At 49.1% G+C, this 20744-nt stretch overlaps 1 protein-coding gene across 6 annotated transcripts in view; it reads right to left on the bottom strand.

Annotated features, from left to right (window-relative positions):
• The window catches only part of LOC117283381, a 130522-nt gene that overhangs the window by 9747 nt on the left and 100031 nt on the right, over positions 1-20744 (bottom strand). For 3 of the 6 annotated variants that reach the window (XR_004514357.1, XR_004514360.1, XR_004514359.1), the window contains 2 exons: positions 8740-8822; positions 5347-5475 (listed from right to left, as the gene is read on the bottom strand). The exons of 2 other annotated variants lie outside the window; for them this stretch is intronic. Coding sequence is in view for 1 of the 4 variants with exons in the window: in XM_033756241.1 (XP_033612132.1) it covers positions 5347-5424; positions 8740-8822 (161 nt within the window). In the remaining 3 variants the exon portion in view is untranslated. The remainder of the gene's footprint in view (positions 1-5346; positions 5476-8739; positions 8823-20744) is intronic. One more of the 6 variants, XM_033756241.1, reaches the window with a different exon arrangement.

Genomic DNA, 20744 nt, shown 5'->3' with positions numbered 1-20744 from the left:
GGCAAACCCTATTCAAATATTGTGTCTCTCTGAAGTCTTTCCCTTCTTCTAATGTTCATATTTGACACACTAGACTGTGACATCCCTGTCCTTATGTCTTTCTCCTCCGCTAGCCTATACCTTTGGTCCCTTTCCCAGGAATTTAAGGGAGATTCTGGAGCACAGTCTGTGCCCTTTAAAGATGTGCTGAGTGTGTGAGTGAGACATAAAATGCTCTTTCCCCTCTGTCTTTCAATTTCAGGGGTGTTTCATTTTCGAAGCCCTCTGGGTCGCTCAGAGGAAGCTGACTCCCTGCTTCCTGCTTTCCCTCCTATTGATCCGGCGATTTATGGTACTATTGTTTCCTTTTATTAGACTGTAATGGCCTCAGTTAAAATGTGTTACATGGAAATAGGCTAATTAAGTGTGTCCAATAAGTCACCATTCCCTGCAGTGGTCAGCCCTCCCTACACAGCAAAGCTTCATTGCATGGGAGTGAGGGAGAAAGAAATGTGAGGTACAGGGATATCCTTCTTTCCAGGAGCAGTGGGAGACACCCACAGGTCTCAAAGGCTTCTCCTCACTGCTCAGGTCTTTCCTGGAGTCATTGTAAGATGTTACTCCAAGGTTCCCATCAACCCATCCGAGTGGGAAGTTGATAGGCATCCATGCTATGAGCCTACTTCCTGTTCCTCTACCTATTCCCAGGTCCTCGTGAAAAGGGGGTCCTCATATCCCACTCCAGGAGAAATTTTATGGGTGAGTTTTAATGCACCTGACATTGGCGAGGAACCTGTTTTACCCACTTCTTTCCCTGGCCTCTAATGGAGCAGCACTTTACAATGCCAGAAGTGTGCAGGATTCCAGGTGGGTGGCTGCCTCCAAGGCAGAGGGATTCCAAACAAATTCTCAAGCCAGGGAAGATGGACTCTGTGTATTTGCCTCCAGACAACACTACTTCCTGTGGGCTCTGCTGTGCCATACAGGAAGGGAATATTGATGAGATTCTATGAGAAAGCACCCCAGGACCCACTGGGGAACATCTCAGCTGCTGCCCCATTGGCAGCCCCACCCCACAGGCTTATTTGAACACAGCCTCTGAGCCCAGGCAAGTTCCAGTGCCCTCTGCTTCCCCAAACTTCTGAAGGGGAACAGTTCTCACCATATTTGTTCTACAGGGCAATAGCAGGAAGTTTTCAGAAACTGTGCTAAATAGAGTTAGAGGGGTACATTTGTTGAAGGCCTTTCCCGGGCTCTCTAAGGTCCAGTGGGACCATGGATCCTCAAGAGAAGTACACCCAAAGTTCCCCACTTCTTACTGCCCTTTCTCAGTATTAGAATCCTGCATCCCCTCTTCCTGGGTGAAGGACCTTGCAGTGCCATCCATGGACTGAGCTGTGTCTATGTCTAAGTCCCCCTGGTGTTTGGCCAGCCATGCAATTTACTTTGGCCAATCAAGGTGCTGAAATAGTGGCACACAGCAGTATCAGCTGGGTTTTTCTAGTGCTAGTGCTGTGGCCCTGAGCAAAGCGTGCCCCTAGCAGCCTCCTCCCTAGAACACAGCAGGAGACACTTATACCCAAGTCTTAATCCGAGGCCGAGCTGCTCTGGCCACTTCTTGGGCGAGAAATGAGAAAGCAGCATGGACAATATTATTTCTCAGCAACCGGCTGTATTAGCTTCCTGTGGCCGCTGTAACAAATGACTGAAAACTGAATAGCTTACATGTAACAAATGACTGAAAGTGGAATAGTTTAAGAACGATGCACATTTATTATTGACTTAAAATTCTAGAGGGCAGACATCTAAAGTCAGCTCTGCTGGGCTAAAGTCAAGGTGTTGGTGGGGCACGTTCCTTCTGGAGTACCAGGGCAGAACCCGGCACCTTGCCTCACCAGTTCTTTGTTGTGTTCCTTGGCTCCTGGTCTTTGCCCCACCTTCAAAGCCCATTGCTCTAATCCCTGCTTCTACAGGACATGTCCTGCTCCTCACTATGCTCCACCTCCCTCTTACAAGACCCTGGGAACAGTGGGCCCACCTGGACAGTCCAGGATAATCTCCATCCCAACACACTCATCTCAGTCACCTCGGTAGAATCCCTCTTGCCTTCTCCAGTAACACTCATGGGTTCTGGGGATTCCAAGGTGGGTTTACTTGGGGGGCCATGATTCAGCCTACCACACTGACTAAAACATACAGGATTTCTCAAAAATATTTTTTTTCCCATACAGCCTCACAGAATATCTCCTCCTTCCTTGTGTGGATTCTGCTTTTGGAAATTGGGCCCTATGCCCATTGTTTGGTATTTCTCTTGCAAGCTCTGTAGCCATTTGGCACACATAGCCCATTCCCTCCGAGAGTTCAGCTACTTGGTTTGCTTGGAGATGCCCATTGGCCTAACCTGTTGTTTTAGTCACTTTCTTGTCACTGAGATGCAATATCTGATACAGCTTAAGGGGGAAGAGGTTTATTTGGGCTCGAATTTCAGTATGCTGTTGGTCAGCTTCAAAGAAAAAACAGCATGGCAAAGGGGCACGGCAGAGGAAAAGCTGCTCACATCATGGTGCCCAGGAAGCAGAGGGAAGCGAGGAGCCAAGGTGGGGATGAGCCCTTCCAGGCCACACCCCAGGCCCTGCCTCTTCTATCCAGACTCTGCCCCCATAGTCCAATCACCTTCCAAATGTGACTGTATTCCTTATGAGCACATGAGACTCTTGGGGGACATCTACATAGAAATTATAACACCTGTAAAGTGGGGTGACATCCATTTGCCAGGCTGAACTGATGAATGATATAGGCACTCTTTGTTACTTTTCTCATTGCTAAGACAAAATGCCCAACACCCAAAGTTAAAGGAGGAAAGGTTTATTTAGCTCACAGTTTGCAGAGGTTTCAGTCTATAATCGGCTGGCTCCAAGGCAGAGTGGACGGCAGACAGATATAACAGAGGAGAAACTATTCATGGCAGGCAGAAGATAGCAAAAGCAATAAGGGATGACCATAGCTCTTTCTAACCCTAATATCTTATCCAGGCTACTTAGGGTAGGTAGTACTCAAATCCTTAATCCTTGTGCCCTGAGCCTAGCGTTGCATCATGAATCGACCCCAGTGTTACTCTAGATCCAGCCACCATATGACTACATGAGGCTTTTGGGGGACATAGAAACACGAGCTCCAACACACACCATAACCATGACTTCATCAACACAGTGACCAGCCAAAACTTCTCAGAAAACAATACGTGCCTTCCTTGCTTGCTTGCTCTTATCAGAATGAAGAGAAAGTAAGTCTTGAACCCAGCCACTTGGCAGTGACTGTAAACGCTCTGGCAGAGGGAGGCAAGGTCTCCTGATACTGCAACCACCCTTTCCCTCTTTGCCCTTCCTGTAGCAGGGTTAGCAGTGTGGCACATACTGTCCTGCATTTGTCCTCCCTGTCCACCCTGGATATATACAAGTCCCTGGGGGTGACAGGCAGGTGCTCAATAGCTGTGTGGCTTTTTGGATGTTCTCTTTTCCTGGGGCTTGGGGTTCACCACATGCTAATATGAGGCTACATTAGGGGATCTAAACCAGTGTGTCTGTGACTCTCTATTTTCTCTCCATTTTGTTCAAATGGCACAGGCTTTGGAGTCCTCAGGCCCTGAATAAACATTTGACTTGTGGTACATGGACACTCATTTTTTGTGCAATCTTTCCCATTTTTCATTTTAATGGGCTCTTCAAACCAAAATATCCTTCAAAAACAAAAAGAAAAAAAATGGCAAATTACTCAGACTCCAGAACAGACATATGTATGATTATTGGGCCTTTCCAGGAACCTCAAATCCCCCAAGCAAAGCAGATGCTGTGGAAATAAAATGTCATCAGTGAGTCCTGTGTGGCTGGGAGAACCCCGGTTTGCAAGCCCACCAGGGAGCTCCCATCCTGAAACTTACAAAACTGGTCAGCACTCACTGATCTTGTCCGGGATGGACGTAAGACACATGGGTTTTACAATAGAAGGACTGTCCAAGAAAGGGTTAAGGCTGAAAAGGTTAGTTTCCTCCACTCTGCCCCCTCTAGATCTAGCATAATTCCTGCCATTAATATTTTAAGTGACTAATTTGACATTTTTCCATTTAATTAACTCGCATACATATGAGAACAGGGTTTTGAGAGTAGCGTGACATTTAAACAAAGTCATTTAAGTTTTCCCATTCCTGGTGCCCTGCCTTTTTTTTTTCCCCTTTGCCTTTTTTCTTTTTGCTCCATCTCTGTTTTGCATTCCTGATTCTGAGGCTGGCTTATTAACTCAGAGAAATGACCAAATTTCCCAAAGCAGATGTCCCACAGTCCCAGTCTAGGTGACGTGGGTGGGCCGGGAGCTCTGGGCTGCAGCTCTTTTCAACTGGAGCCTGCTCTTTTCCATGCCTTTGTACAAATGGTGTTTCCATCAGAGCAGGCCTAAGTCACTGGCTAATGTCTTCCTGTTGCCACCCCAACCCCAGGTGGGGTGGGGGAGGGGTGGCGAGAATGCAAAACATTTATCAAAAGCAACCATTGCCACGGAAGAGCTGGGGTTTCCAGAGGGAGACAATAGCTCCGTGACAATTTTCTCTTCCAAATGACAAATAATTGCTGTCATATCATCAGATGATTAAGAAATAAAGGAAAATAAACAAATGGAGTGTATCTATGATGGGTTGGTGTAGGGGGACTGGGGAAAGGCTTGGTCAATGTTCTGTAATTGAAAAATTGCACCCTAATTAGCTCCCACCCCAGAGAATTTGTGAGCAGCAAGTGCCATCCAATCCACAGTCTGCCAATGCACGGAACTTGCAGCCATTGGAGTAAACTGCTGGTTTCAGAAGGGATTGTGCAGTGGCCGGTGTACACAGAGCAAGACTTTCAGCATGCCCAGTGCTCAGCAAGCACTGGTGGCTTCATACTTTCTTCTGCCATGACGAAGCGCAGATTTTCTCTGCCTATCAACAGCTCTGGCTGCTCTCCCCACATGAACCTGGGCACACTGGTTTCTGGCTGATCAGTGGCAGCCTGCCCAGTCCAGCCAGGCTCACACAACAGACTGGAGCTGCAGGCCTGGGGTGCAAAGCCACACCCCCTGATCCCTGGTGTTGTGGGCAAACCAAGCTCACAAGACTCAGGAGAAATTCCATGCCTTTGTTTCTCCCACAGCCAGGATAGTCTTTGGGGATTTCTAATGAGGGTATCCGACTTACGGAAGAACAGCATTGTAAGACTACTTTAAGGAGGGTCCCATTCTCTTCCAGCTCCATGACCTCATTAGCCATGTGATCTTAGGAAAAGCACTTGGTTTGTCTGAGCCTGAGCTTTTCCTTTTGTAAAAGGAGATAAAAAGACTTACCTTTCAGGAATATGATGGTGACTGGAGGGTGATAAGTGTGAAGGGTCTGTGCTATGACTGCTGACAATGCCTCTTTTCCTTAAAATAAAAAATGGGGATAATCATCATATCCCTCTTGCTAGTCTTGTGCTGAGAACAGAGTAAAGAATATATTAGGTTATGCAAAGTGCCTTGCACAAGGTTGGTGCCCAGTAAATATTTGAACTGAATTAAACTGATCCATACATAATTGGTTCACTCATTCACTTAATCCATCAGCTAATAGTTGTTGAGTGACTACTTTTTGTCAGACACTTTGCTTGGCAGAGGATACAAAAAGATGAACAAGCAAGGCCTGATTCATGCCCTTGGGAGCTCAGGCTCTAGGTGGAAAGAGAATGAAAAACAAAAAGCATGTTAAGTTGTAAAAAGAGTGCTATTTAAAAAATCAAGAACATACATATAGACTAATAGCTGGGCAATGACTTTCAAGTGAAGACCTAGAGATTAAGAAGGAGACAAGCATTTGAGAAATGACAGGGAAAAGCATTCTGGGAAGAGGGGACAACATTGGAGCAGCAGGATGTATCCTGACACGGTCCACCATTAGTCAGGACAAGTCATATTGCCTGCTAGGCACAGCCCCAAATCTCGGTGAGGTAAAACAAGAAAGTTTATTCTTCCTACTTGCCAGGTTAGTGGGTGGATAGTTAGCTAAAAACCAAGCTCTTTCCAACTAGCCACTTTGTCTAGGGTTTCTCAGAGACCTCTGAGGTTCTCTTTGCAGCCAAGAACAAAAGAGAGAAGGCTCCTAGGACCTTTGGGAGCCAAGTCTGGGAGGACAGATATCACCGTCACTCACTGTCCATTGACTAGGCTGGCCCCACCTAATTCCAGAGGAGCTGGAAAAATAGAGCTCAGCTACACACAAAGCAAGAAGGCAGCAGGTTAGAACACAGCATTTTCTTCTGCCTCACAAAGCAAGAAAATATGAGTAATGTGGTACAAGGCAACACATAGATGGCCAGGTTGTGCAGCGCTTTGTAAGAGGAGGAAGTGTGGGCTCCATGCTCAGAGAATGAGAAGGTAACCCAGAGTATTCCTTATGAGTGTGGAGAAAAGCCCCCAAAGATTAGAGGAAACACAAAAGTATGTGGTAGAGGTGACTAGGTATGCAGAATGGAATGGTTCTGAAATCCCTGCTGGCCCAAAGTTCAGGGGCTGTTTCCTAGCCAGACCTTGGGCCCTCTGGCCTGATGCAGCAGCAGAAACTCTCCCAGCTCTGCGTTCCTTAGGGTGGAGGTGGGAGTTTATATCAAGGTGGCTCCCACTCTAGGGAGGGGATTCTGTGCCATTTGCACAGGGCTGCCTCTTCCAGAGCAGTGTCCAAGTTGTCTGGAATCATTCCAATTGGCCTGGGTGGTCAGGGTTCCTATAGATACCACTCTACAGACACAAAAGCAGATGCTGGGAGATAAAGCTCCAAGGTTTAGAGACAGATGTCCTGCTCATTCTGGGGAATACTGTGGAGGGTTCCACGGCTGGATATGTCCAGACTCTCTTGGAGACTGGAGGGAGAGTGAGGACGCGCCTGGGCCTATCAGTCTGATTTTCTGCTGTCTGCCAGTGGCCTCCCTGGATTAGACCCTGCCTCAGCCACGGTGCTCGGTGCCCCAAGTGTCCCACTGGGACAGGCAACTGGCTTACAAGCCTGGCTCATCTTTGGGATAATGTGGAAGCTTTTAAGTACCCTATCCTGAATGAGCCGAGATACCCTGAAGACAAATCTGCGAGTGGATAGGGACCTGGGATCTGTGCTTTTTAAATCTGCTCAGGCCTGAGATCCTCAGCACACAGTGACAGGGTGCTCAGTTAGAAGCACTGTGACACCTGCCCGCCTAGGGACAGGTGGGTAAAGTGACACCTGGAGAGGAACTGCTGCCAGGAAATGAACGACTGCACCAGGAGTAGAAGATGAGTTTCCTGTCTTCCTTATCTTTTTCTCTTCAGGACTGAACCAATGCTCTGTAAGGAGTTATGGGAAAATCCATCCATATCGACCAGCTTAAAGTGTTGGAGCTGGGCAGGAGCTCACAGGTTATCTTTCCAACCCAGTGCTCCTGGCTGCCCATGGGACTGGCTGCTTCAGTCACATGAGGTGAGGTGCTTGTCACAACAAGGTTGCCTGGCCTCGTCCTATGGCTACTGCAGCAGCCTTCAGGATAGGCGAGCTGGGAAACTAGGCATCTAAAGTATCCTTGGTGATTCTGTAATCAGTCCTGCTTGTAATCCACTGAGGCGGCCCTCTCCATTTTACAGACAATAAGACTTAAGACCAGAGAAAGGGAATGTGGCTAAGAGCACCTAGCCTACGAGCCAAGTTTTCCATTCAGTCCAGCCCTCACCAGGATTCTAACTCCTGGCAAAGCTCACGCCAAGGGTGAGTGTGGTCAGCCACCAGCAGCTAAATGAACATTGTGTTTAAAAAGCTGCCTCAGCAAGACATCCAATTAGCTGGTTGTAGCTCACTTCCTTTCCCCTGGTTATCGATGCTCTTCTCCCTTCTCTTCCTGGTGCTGCCCCTTGCTCATCCTAATGTGATCAATTACTCACAGGAATAAATTATGCACGTAGCCTCTAGTCTATTAGATAATCGGTGGGGCGATGGCTAAAGGAGCCAGCAGGCAAGACAAGCTGTCTGGAGCAGAGGCCAGTGAAAGCTACAGTATGGGCAGAGGGTGTGGCAAAGTCCCTGAGCAGGGAAAGCTCCCAACTCACCAGGAAATGCTTGAAAGTGCCTGGCCCCAGGGATTGGGCTTGCAGGCCAAACTTGAAAACAGCTTACAGCTTGAGGGACAAGTGCCACAGCTGTGGTCCCCAGCAGGCCACCTCCCTAGTTTCTCCTGCTCCTAGGGTGTCACTTCCTACAGGAAGCCTAACCCTGATCCAGCAGGACCTGCAGCTGTCTCTCAGATCTTGATATTCACGGCTCACACAGAGACCCTGCTAAAGGAATGTCTGGTTCAGGAGATCTTGGGGCCTGAGTCTCTGCTTTCTAAAAAGCTCCCAGGTGAGATCAACGTAGGCAGGGCTGAGTGGTCAGCAGTTTTGCTGGCTCACAGGTTCTTTCCAGGTGCAGTCTGCGCTCTGGGAATCTTGTTAGGAAACGCCTGATGTCACTTGGCTTCTGGCTTGGGCAATGGTTTGATTCTTCACATGATCACCAGCCCTCCTTCCCACACATAGACCAAAGGAAGACAGGATCGTCACTGTGCCCTGGTCACATTCTACTACAATTATGTTTTTCCTCCTCTTGTAGCGGTAATTTGTCCATCTGTCCTTCTGTGGCCTGGAGGCTTTACACAAACCACACCGAGTCTTTCATCTACTCCCAAGCTTGGGGGGCTGACTTACCCACTAGGCACTGAGGCCTTCGCGGCAATTTCTAAAACAGTCCGAGACCCAAAAACATAACGATTGGCTCCGAAACACGAAGTCTGCAGTAAACATTAATAAAATTTTAATGAAACGTCTACAAAACAAAATATTACATCAGCCTCATTAATGGTTTCATTTAGCATTCAAAAAAATGTTATTATGTTTGAAAATGATGTGCAGGTTAGATTTTCTCACTTTGCAAGAATTCCTGAGTACCCCTGATAATTGCTGAGGAATCGAAGCCAACCATACATCAAATGAATTACTTGTAGCCAAAGAATTTCAAAAGCAAAGTTATAAAAATAATTCCTATAATTTTTCATAGGGAAAAACTATATTTAATGTGTTTGATGTATGTGAGGTGGAGCCTTTAAGGCAAGTGTCTGAAAACAATCTTGATGTCTGGCCTAAGGGAAGGAAGCATATGCTGGATTCCTCTAGAATGAATGGGCGAAAAAATGGCAATCCAAAGTGATGCTGAAAAGTGTCAAGGTGGGAGGAAAGGAAGAAAAACAGACAGGAGAAATATATAAAATGTAAGCCAAAGTTTTAAGGCAACGAAGTCCTTCCTCCAGATCAAGAAATCCAAGTCCCCATCACTGACAGAAACAGGCTATATCTCCCCCTACTGGCTGGAGGAGTGTGTTACAGGCGCACAGAATTATTGCTTCATTTATTGCTCTGTCTTTGTTGCCTTTCCAACACCAGGAACATCAAAGCCCCTTGGAATTGCCTCGGAGAAAGAAATCGGTGGTCCCTGAGGATTGAGATACTACCCTTCCTCCAGGAAGGGAGAGAGGAGGGAGTTCATAACTGGCTCTATGTCAGATATCCCGCTTCAGACCCAGTCCCATCTTGAACATATTTCTACCTTCCTCCTGAGGCACGTCTTGGCTAACAGAGTCCATATGTTCCTTTCTCTGATGGGAAAGAGGCTTTACTTTTATTTCAAAGGGCATTGTCGAAAAGTCTGAGGGACACATCTTTGTTCTAAGACAAGCAATTTTGGAAGTAATCAGAGATAAACAGAAAGATTTATGTATAAGATGTTCACTGCAGCATTATTTATAATAGTGAAGAATTAGAAACAGCTGGAATGCTCAACAACAGGGGTTTGGTTGAATACATGATGATCTACCCACACAATAGAAGTTGATACAGCCATTAACATCCACGTTTTTGAAGATTATTTTACAGAAATTGCCAGCATTTCCCAGGCAGGATTATCAGTGCTTTGCAAGTATTAACTCATTTTCTTTCGTTCAAAAACCTTGTGAAGATAATAGTATTTATATTATCCCATTTGACACATGAGGAAACTGAGGCCAACGTCCCAGTGCTGGAGGTGCACGTTGGACCACTTTGCAATGCAAGACTCTGCTGAGCCCTGCAGAAGGGTCAGATGAGTCCCTTCCGGGTCCATGGCAAAGCTGCAATAAAAAAGGTGGGCCCAAGCTGCAGTCTGAGGGACTGAGATCTTGTCAGGTGTCTGTCACACAGAATATTGATAGGAGGGGCCAGAGCCCAAATTAAATCCCAGAAGTGGCCACTTGCAGGTGGGAGGTACATTGGGGAGGTAGGCAGGCTAGCATATCAGGTACACTATCACTGTCCACTGAAAACCAACAAATAACCCTCAAGAGCCTGGGGCTGAGGCCTTGTGGCCGGTGACAGAGCAGAGACAGAAGTAATTATAAAACTGCAAGGATCACAGATCTTGCCCAGGCACCATGCTGAGCACTTTCCCGGGCCAGGTGGCTCAGTAACTCTCAAGGACCACAGTCTCCCCTCATGCCTTCATTATTCCTAATTCACAGATGAGAAAAGCGAGGCTTAGCCAGACAAGAAATTGAGCCTGATATCCTGACTGGGAAGCCATAGAGGCTGGTGTTGCCCGGAGTGGTGCACAGGTGAGAGGCCACGTGCTTGGCCACTTTGCCACAAGCACTCTGCCAGGAGGTGGCTGCCATATACAGGATTGGGCACATGGTCCCCCCAGTGGCTGATGTTGTTTTCTGTTCCGTCAGCTTCAGCTGGCCACCTCTGAGATTTAGGGAAATGGTTCTATAGGAAAATGATGGCAGGGCCTCCTCGGTTTAGGAGGAGCCCTAGGAAGTCCTGTCCTGGCCATGTGGGAACTGGGAAAAGGGAAAGACTCCTCCACGGTTGGGGAGAACGGCCAGATGGCTCTAGAACCACTCTTCTGAGGACTACCCGCTAGCATCCTGCTAGGGTTGGGCCTAGTGCCATGCTGCTCTTTGCTGGCTATGGAGACAGGGCTCAGTCCCTGGGCTCAGCCAATCCCCTGGGCTCAGCTGGCCAGGCTCCCCTGGGACACTGGAGGGGGACTGAGCTTCTGGCCATGGCCACGGAAGCACATTTAGGGTAGGAGCAGGAGGCAGGCAGCTGTGTGCCCCACGTGTATAAGAGAAGCTGCCTGGGAAATGAGGTGAGAAAGAGGAAGAGAAGCAGAGGGGGGCAGGGGAAGGAGCCTCAGGCCTGACTTTGCAGTTCCAGGTTCTAGTTCCTCCAAGGTGGAGCCAAAGCTTTCACCCTCAGAGGTGTGCTTCCCTCAAGTGGTTGTTTTGCTTGGGTGACAAAGCTTGTCCTTGCAGCCCAGTGGATAGGCACTGGTGTCCACCTTGTACCGTCACTCTCGGTGCTGTAAGACAAACCTGACATTGCATGCCAGCATCTGGGACCCTCGCGACTTGCCCTCCTTGGTCCACTCCCTATCATCATCTTTTAATGGCCCACTGACACAGGAGAAAAAGGTCTAGTTTCCCCCACACAGTGCTCAAGGCCTCCGTCTTCTCCCGTAGCCTCTTCACCCCCAGTTCAGATTTCGCGTTTGGTTCCATGGAGCTGCTCTGGGTTTTCTCCTCCACACCTGTGCCCATTTCCAGTGCTTCCATCTTAGCCTTGCTGAGCCCCACTGCGCTTGCAGGAAACCTTTTAGTGCTGCCCCCAGCTCTCCAGGAAAACTCGAGACCTCTCAGGCTAAGCGGTCTCCTCTGTGCACCTGGCCTCCCAGCCTCACTTAGCCCTCAAAACTCAGCAGAGACCTATGAGCTCCTCTCGGTCTCCCCAGTGCCACATTCGGTGTCGGCTGGCCTCTCTTCACACACCCACTCCATCTCCTGACTGCTCCTCCAACCTAGGACATGATTTCCAAGGGAATGCCCAGGTCTCTAATTTGAAGATGACAAAAGTGGGCTCAGTGACCCAACGTCACACAGCATGAAGTGCCAGGGCCTGAGTTAGATGTCTGGATTGTCTGCTTCAAACCCTGTATCCCTGCTGCAGGATGAAACCAGTGCATCCCGTGGAAGGCTGTGCATTCCATGGAAGGCTGCCAACTACTCTGAGCTCCGCAAGACACCATGAGTTCCACAACTAGAACTCGGGCTCCTGCTGTTCACTGATGGCCTTGTGTGGACCAAAGGGTTTCACCCCTTCCTACTTTTGTGCGTCTTCTCCATGACAATCTGTTCCTTGTTCCTGCTCCTTCTTCCAGCCCATGTGTCCCTTTCTATGGAAGCTCCCCAGAGACCTAGGACTGTGGCCCATCACCTCCTTGTATTATGCCCATGGAACCTATAAGCTCTCTGTGACAGCAAAGGCTGCCATGCTGGGCACTGTCCCTACCTACTTTCACCTGTCTGCCCCCTATAAACAGTGATCTCTGTATTATTCACTCTTAGAATAGGTGCTTAGTTACAGTGAGTTTTAGAAGGAAGGAGGATAGAGGGAGGAGAAAGGCAGAGACGAAGGCTGCAAAGCACTTAACACGAGGACTTCTACGGCCCTCACAGAAACAGGGACACAACCTGCCAGCATCCTACAAAGAAAGGCCTGGGGACGTAGGAATTCTGTGGTGCCCTCCCCTCCCCAGCCTGCCTCTGTGCAGACTCCTAGGCCTTCCAGATCTCCATGGCTCCTGGTTGTGCTCCCTGTGAGGTGTCGGCTGCCTGGTTTCACTGGCATGATCTCTCTTTTGGCCTTATTCCTCAGCACTGTCCCCCCTCACCCCATTTCCTTGAGCCTTCCCTTGCAGCCACATCCAGGATCAGTCCCACAGGGGTCCTGCCCTTGAAGTCTGCTCACTGCTAGGAAAGTAAAGGCAGGGTCCCTAGGAGGACTTGCCTTTGCGAGGGTCAACCCCAGGCCCAGGGCAGCAAGGCGGAGGCCCAGAGGGGTGCAGGTGCAGATGGAGAGCTCCCAGGGGAACCTTAGCGGGCCCTTCCTCCAGATCAAGTCTAATTTCCTCTGCCAATGAAATAGCAGCAACACCCCAAGCATCCAGCCAGGCCCAGCTCAGCCCTCTCTCTGCAGCTTTTCTGCCCTCCCAGTCCCCTTGCCCAGGTCGCAAAAGTGAACCATGCTGTCTTTTAAGGCAGCCACCTGGCCAGCTGCTCTCTGCTCTGCTTACACAGGGACTGAGCCCCGTCAGCTGTCTCTTCTGGCACAGAGGAGTCAGAGCGCTGCTGCCAGGCATAGGGACCAGGTGGCTGAAACCTGGCTTGGAGGCTGGCATTGTCCCTGAATCGCTGTATTCCCTGGGGCCAGTGACCCCATCTCCAGGGCTCAGGTACCTCCCTTGGAGGGTGGGGACAGCAGCCCTAAGCACTCATTTCCTCTTTTCTTCCCGTCCCCACAGTGACCAGAAACCACAATTCCCAGTTAGGGCAAAGCTCTTCATGGACAGTGAAGGTTCCCCTTTTTCTGAAAAAACAAAATAACAACAAAAATAGCAACCTTTGTATCCTGTGAGGACTTTTTCCTCGCATCTGCACCACCTAGGTATTCATCCACAAGAAGTGTGGTAGACTCTTGGCAGAGTTCTGGGGAGTCGATGTTCTTAGGTTCCCACTTTAAAGGTGGGAAGTGAAGCGCAGAAAAATTCTGTATTCTGCCTGTGATGCTGGCTGGAGAGGGCTGGAAGCCAGGTTGGAAACCTGGACAAGGAAATGTTAGAATCTCATTCTGTGCTGCAGGATTCTGAGCAGCCCCGACCTCCCTTCCCCGTAGGACGCCTGTAAAGTTGGAACGCTCGGCTGGATTCCAAGAAATTTTCCTCTAAATTTAAAGATAGAGCCTTCATAGGTTACAATCTCGTACTATAATCTAAATTTTTAAATTAAAAAGGAAAACACTAATGTGACTGAAAATAATCTTAACTACTTAGAAATTAATAAACACTTCTGGATAACCCACCGATCAAAGGAAACATAAAAACTGAAATTAAAAACCATCAAGAAACAGATGAAAAGGGGATCATCTTATTTCAAAACCTACGGGTCCCTGAGAAAAGCCTGACTCAGGGGGAAAAGATGGGGCCTGAAATGCCTTCATTCTTAAGAAGAAAGACTAAAAATAAAGGTGCTGAATGCACATCATAAGAAATGGGGGAAACAGGCAAACAAACAAAAAGGAAGGAAGGACGAAATGGGAATTAACCAATAGCTAAAATTAATAACAGAAAATGAGAGCAAGGAAAAATAAGTGCACAAACGGGATGCTTTGAAACCAGAAGTGGCAAGAGGCCTGTCGCTGCCTTGGCCTCATGAGCGCTGTTCTGCTCGGCCCCTCGGAGTGCTGAGCCCTGGGCTCCTCGTCTCTGCTCACCGACCACAGGGCCTTGAAATTGCAGAACCCAGGCGCCGCACTGCAGAATCTGACAATTTTGCTGTCCAGGCAAGACTCTTCAGTCTAAAATCTTTAGCATTTCCTCCCAGAAATAAACCTCCTCCATCTGGGCTTATTAAACAAACGAGTCAGTTTTGTCTTTTTCAGCAATGAAAACTGCTGTGGTTTTGTTTTCTCCTCGTTGCCAGGAGTCAAGAGGAAGTCTGCGGTTAGACATGTTCGGGTGGAAACCAACTCTAACACAGCAGCGATTAATGAGCACCTCAGAGTTCAGCTAGCAGCCCAGCCAGTGGGGCTAATGACCCTGAACAGATGGAGGGAACAGAGAGGTCTCCAGGACCTCTGTCTTCAACCTGCCTCTGCTTCCCAGTCTGACACAGGATCCGGCAGATTAGCTTTGTCTCCAACACATGGTGCTGCTTCCACTCAAACCTGGAGGCTGGATTTTAAACATCCCCAGGGATTCAGGGCCCATCTTTGTGTTGAGGCTGGAACCCACCAAGCCTCCCAGCAGCGCTCCCTTTTTCCCATCAAAACCCCAGACTTGTCAGAGGTTATAGCACAGGCAACTGAAAGAGTTCCCTTCTCCAGCCTCTGTGTAGCTGGAGGATGAGCATTTGCTTATAGTGCAGGCCAACATCACAGCTGTTGCTGGGTATCTAAGAAAAGGTTCACATTCCCAATGTGACCACCTGCTCTCCCTCCTTCCTTCATCCTCCTGCTTGGAATTTGAGCAGGAAGTTTCAGGAAGCAGCGTATTGTGTTCACAAGGTAGCACAGATGAGGAAGGAATGGGCAAGGAAGAATGGATAAGACACCCAATGGTGTTACTAAATCACTTCCTCCTGCTCATTATTATGCCCTGGAGTTCTTACATCAGGGAAAATAAAATTCCATCTAACCAAACCACTCGGGTGGGCTGTTATATTACTTGCAGCTGAATGCATTCCTAAATGGCATTCATAGGTTTTCCAAACATCTTCATCTCCTTTTCTTATGGGGCGCCCCTACAGAACTACTTCATAGTAGATTCATAACTTTCCTCCCATTTTTAGATGGACAAGCTGAGGTCCCATGGTGGGTTGGATAAAGAATTCATGCTGCCCAGACTCTCTGTTACCAGTTCTTTGCTTGTCCCAAGAAAATCCTTTTTGCCCCCAAGATGGTCAGATCTGTCCTTTCCACAGGACAGTCTTCCACACATTGTGTCATGCACAAGAAGGGGGAATTCCTCAGGAACCTGGCAACCTGTGAGTGGTGGCAGTCCCAGCCCCAAGAAGAGCAGGGGTGCTCTTCTTCTTAACTTCCATCAGTCTGAGTCAAAAGATCAGGGTGCAGGTCTTGGGTCCCCCTTACTCTCTGTGTCATTTTGGGGGAAATCCCTGAATCCCCCTCCCCAGGTGTCTACCGGGAGTAGCGCTCTTCCCCCTGGAGGCTACCACAAGTCCAAAGATCCAAGATGATCTATGATATGTTATATTAAGCCTGTGGATAATCATCCCCAAGTGCTCAGGATGTCATGACAGCACTTAGCACATGATAAAGCACAGGGTGTCCTGTTGATGGGACCACTGGCGTGATGACTTAAGTCTGTCTCGGGCCCGACTCCTCCCTGAGCTCAGCCCTCTTGATGGCTGATGTGTAAATTACTGATATGCTCTCTCCATGCCTCTGTGACCACTCGCCATTGCTTGTCAGCCTCACGGGAGCCTAGATCATTGATCTCATGAGACTCTATACCTTTCAGAGAGGGTCATTTCAGTGTGACAATTCTTATTTGCTCATTAAGTCAGGCCATTTGGTTTCCTAAGTTCTTTACAATGGACCCTTGACTTCTGAACTGGATCAGTTCCAGAGGGCTGGTTGCAACTCAAGTTGGTTATAAGTCAATATAGCTGAGATCTGGATGTTTACTTGGGTACACGCTATAGATAACAAGAGGCAGATGAATCTACCATTAACCTAATTAACCCAAGTTGTTTGTATGTCAGGCTGGTCACAACTTGAGGGTTCACTGTATTTTATTAGCTACTAGAATTTATCTACACATAGAATTTCAAAAATATATATGGATTGTGCCAGTCATTGTGCTGGGGACTCTCAGGATGGGAATGAACTCAAAAGCATCTGGTCTATGCTGGATGTGGCAGTACACATCTGTGGTTCTAGCATTACAGGAGGCTGAGGCAGGAGGATAGCTCTAGCCAAGCCTGGGCAATTTAGCAATTAAAATAAAAATTAAAAAGGACAGAAGATGTAGCTCAGTACAAAGATTCAGGGGTCAATCCCCAGACAAAATAATAATAGTGATAATAATAATCTGTTCTAGACTGTTCCTCTAAGCCGAGCCTCCCCATTCAGGGCTGGCATCCCCTCTTCCTGCTCCTGCCCTCAACACCCATGGACATTAAGCCTCCCTGTGCCCAGCTTAGGGCCAGTCTGTCCATTGTGCCTCTACGTGTTCTCTAGAATGTCCTCCTTGGCAGACACCAGGATGTGTTCTTGGCAAACTCCGCGGTGTGCACACCTGACTGTGTGGGATGGAGACTGGCAGAGTGAGTGGCAACCCTGAGAGGTGTTGCCAAGAAGAAATGCCATCTGGGCTGTTTGGGGACAGTGAGGAAAGAGTCAGTCAGCTGCCCCCTTGGCTCCTGAGAATTTTGTCCTTCAAGCCAGGAAGGAGCTCAGAGCAGCTGCCATTCAGTGAAGGACGGCACGTTAAGGGAAGCCAGGCAGGGTGCAGCAACAGCCTTGAGACTCGGGGGCAATGAGAAGGAAAGCTGATGTCTTGCTCCTCCTGGGTGCCAGGAGAGGTGGCTGACCCTGCCCTGCTTTGCAGGCCAGAAGGAGCTCAGACCTGAGCCACTCCTGTAAGGGAGAGGAGGGAGCCAGTGCTCTTATCTGCCTGATCTGTGCCTATTGGTCAGAGTGAGCCACGTGACCCCGAAGGAGCAGCAAGTGAGGCTGGGAAATGCAGAGAGCACATGAACTAGGTAGGGTGTGCTGCCCCCACCATGTCCGACATCTCCCATAAGATCTCTGTTATGGAAATGAGAGTCAACTCTGCAAAGAAGAGCTCAACAAAGTACTGGAAGAGTAAAATAATGGGACCAGCTGGTTGTGGTGCCTTGATCCCAGCTACTGAGGAAGCTGAGACAGGAGGATTTCAGTTTGAGGACAACCTGGCCATCTTAGAGAGACCCTAGAGAGTAATTAAAAAAAAAAATCAGGACCTTATGGATGAAGAAGGGCCTCTGCCTGTGGGCAGGTTCTATCACCAATGGTGCTGTGTGTGCAGATGCAATGAGGCTAAGACTGGTTTGCAGAGTGCCACCTCATCACCTCATTCGCTATCACCCACTGCCAAAAAACTTGGTCCTTGTCTCTATGTCTCCACTCAGATCTCAGAGAAGAGCTGCATCTTGGCTGCCCCAGTTCCTGGGGAAGTAGATAGCCATGGATGGCGCTGAAGCCAGAAGAAGGAGCCCTCGGGCTTGCTCAGTCCATTCCAGAGCTCTCCTCGGCAGGAGGAGTTGGGGTCAGGAGCAAAGCAGAATGAAAACTAAAGAATGAAGCAGAGGAGGAAGAGGAGGAGCCGTAGACGTGAAGCCCACATGTAGAACAGAGGCAGGGAAGGACCCAAGGGAGGCGGTGCAGCACGTTGGCTGAAGGTCGGGAGAGCAGGTGTTTTGCAGGTGTAGGCTCCAGGGAGGTACTGACATTCATGATCACACGATGAGAAGTAAAGGGGACCTCAATGATTTTCACCTTTGACCGATGTGCAGACTGAAAGTGCTACACTTCCCTGTGATCACCAGAGGGGCTCCGTGGAACAAACGGGGCTTTAGAATGTGGAGACCAAGTCCCTAGGGATCCTAGCGGGTTGTGGCAGTAAAAGTCCAACACTGTATGTGTTATGTGTTCCCCAAACACGCGGGGCACCTGTGTGGCCACCACTGCTCAGACAGGACGAGCAAGCCTGAGGTGGGACCAATGTGAGGAGAGTAAGGCACTCACAGCTGCTCCAGCTTCCCTGAACACTTCCCCCGGGGACACTGCTTCCCGGCTCTGCGCAAGGTATCTCCTCTCATGGGGGGATGGTGACGTCAGCTTTGTTGGCTGCTGCAACTCAATGTTGACTCACCTCAAACTTCCTGTTAACTAAAACCCGGACACCTTTTCACTTGGGCTTGGGCCCCGGTACCCCACATCCTGCCTGTGTCTGGGGTATTCTGAACCCCAGGGGAGCAGAGGTGCCTTTCTTGGCCTGTGGTCATTGTGACTGGCTGTGTATCCCAGGCCCGCGTGGATCCCGCCTCTCCTCTGTTCCGTGTCATCTGTCCCTCCACCTGCCCTCATGCCCCTGAGGGACAGGACAGCTAAGCACCCACTGTGAATCAGTAGCCATACTTTTGGAATCAGATCCGTCGATGGCTGTGAGACCATGGGTAAGAGACCTTCACCAGGCCTTCATTTCCTGATCTGTAAAGGGGTGAAAAAGCCTACCTTGCAAGCATCCTGTGAGTAGAAACAGAACTAATTTATGTTAAATATTGACAGCGGGTGGTGATGCTTAGGAGAGTTTTTAAATGTTCGTCCTTTCCCTCCATCTGCAATTCTATTAGTAGGCAGCATGCAGTCACTAATAAAAGTTTGAATAAGATGGGCCAAAGATCAAGCTCCTAGGCATCCACTAGAACCCCACTTGTCATAGCTAGATTCATCCATTCCATTTGGATGTGTGCCCTTGACAGCTCCCAGCCCACCTAGTTCCTCCAGAATCCTTCTCTGTCTCTTCACACAGGAGAAGTGGGTGTAGGAATCTGGGTTTAGGTGACTCTAGTGACAGAGATGGTTGGGGCATGAGTGCTGGGCTCCCAGAGAGAAGCATGTGTTTCCCAGCATTGAACCAGGCAGGTAGAGGGGCAACAGCTCCCATGGGACCCTGGGCAGGACTTGGAACTCCCTAGACTGCTGCAGCTAAGGTACACTGAGCAGGTCACCAGCATGAGGCATGCCTGTCACACCAGGTCCTTTCCAGTCTGTGTCACTGAAACCTTGTGCTCACTGGATACGCAGACCCCAGGGTGTGTGTGGGTCGGGGGGTACATACAGGGATCCAGAGAGAACAGGAAGCCACAAAGTAGCTCTTCCCAAAGCGGTGGCAGTTACAGACTGGGATGTTTGTGTACATACATGTGCAGGTGCCTGCGAAACACAGATGCACATGAGGACATAAGTGGAAACAAGTGAAAATAATCACTTCAACTTCTGCAAGAATTTTTAAATAAAGGCTGAGATGACCAAGGTATTTCCTGTCTCCCACTGGCATATGAGCCCCCAAACCCACAGATGCAATGTCACTGTCCTTGCCATTCTAAAGTGGCCCACGGGGCCCTCTTGGATGTATAGAGAGCCAGTGGCTCTTATTGGCTTCCCAGCACACCAAGGAAAATCCCAGCCACCTCCTGTTTCAAGGGTCAATGCCTCTTCCATGCCTGCCCTGCCCCAACTCAGAAGCAGCCCTGATCTCTGAAGAGGTGGCCTTGGCACCCTGCCCATGGCCATCCCGTTACAACCAGCAGTCACAAGTGTGGCTCCTCCTGCCTGGATCCTGGGCCCCACTTCTGGGCTGGCAGTGCAGAAAAAAGCACTGGAGCAATGTAGTACAGGCCAGAGTTCAAGTCCTGACCCTCTGTCACCAGGAAGAGGCTTTAGCAAGTCTCCTGCCTCTCAGCCGGGGGCAGCATAATCTGCACACTAGTGCTTGGGGCAGTCAGGAGGGTGAGTCAGGCTCCTCCTACAGCCTCCATGGCCCCCCACCCCACCGTTCCTGAAAAATGTTAGATTCCCTTTCCTTCTGGCTTTTATCCCTCAAGGCACTACATAAGGAAAAATAAAAGCAGCTGGCCATCGGGCAGGCTGACCTGCATCTACCCAACTGGATGTGACTATTGCGACTTCTATAAGCCCTGCCTGGGTCCCTCCCTTCTACAGGGAGAAGGTGAAATCAGAGCTCTCACACCTGCCCTGTGTCATTACTTCGTATATGTCACTTCACCTGCATTAATTCAACACCAGCATGGAGACACCAGGAGACATTATCATCTGGAAGGGGACATTCAGCTTTGAGACACAGACTGCTGATGTTGCCTCCGCATCCTGCAGCTGCTGATGGATGACCAGAAGGCAACCTCCCACTGCTTCCAGTTCCCCTCTGCCAGCTGGGTATTGATGAAGATTAAATCCAAGCACCATGCAAGGGAGTTCCCTGGTACCTGGCACATGGGAATTCTAGGTTCCACACAGCCTAAACGCTTAACTTTTCCTCT

This window comes from Fukomys damarensis, unplaced genomic scaffold (genome assembly GCF_012274545.1).
Source record: "Fukomys damarensis isolate Sample0158 unplaced genomic scaffold, DMR_v1.0_HiC HiC_scaffold_25, whole genome shotgun sequence".
NCBI classification, from domain to species: domain Eukaryota; kingdom Metazoa; phylum Chordata; class Mammalia; order Rodentia; family Bathyergidae; genus Fukomys; species Fukomys damarensis.
Note: the sequence above shows the minus strand (reverse complement) of the source record. Positions and strands in the feature narration are given on the sequence as shown.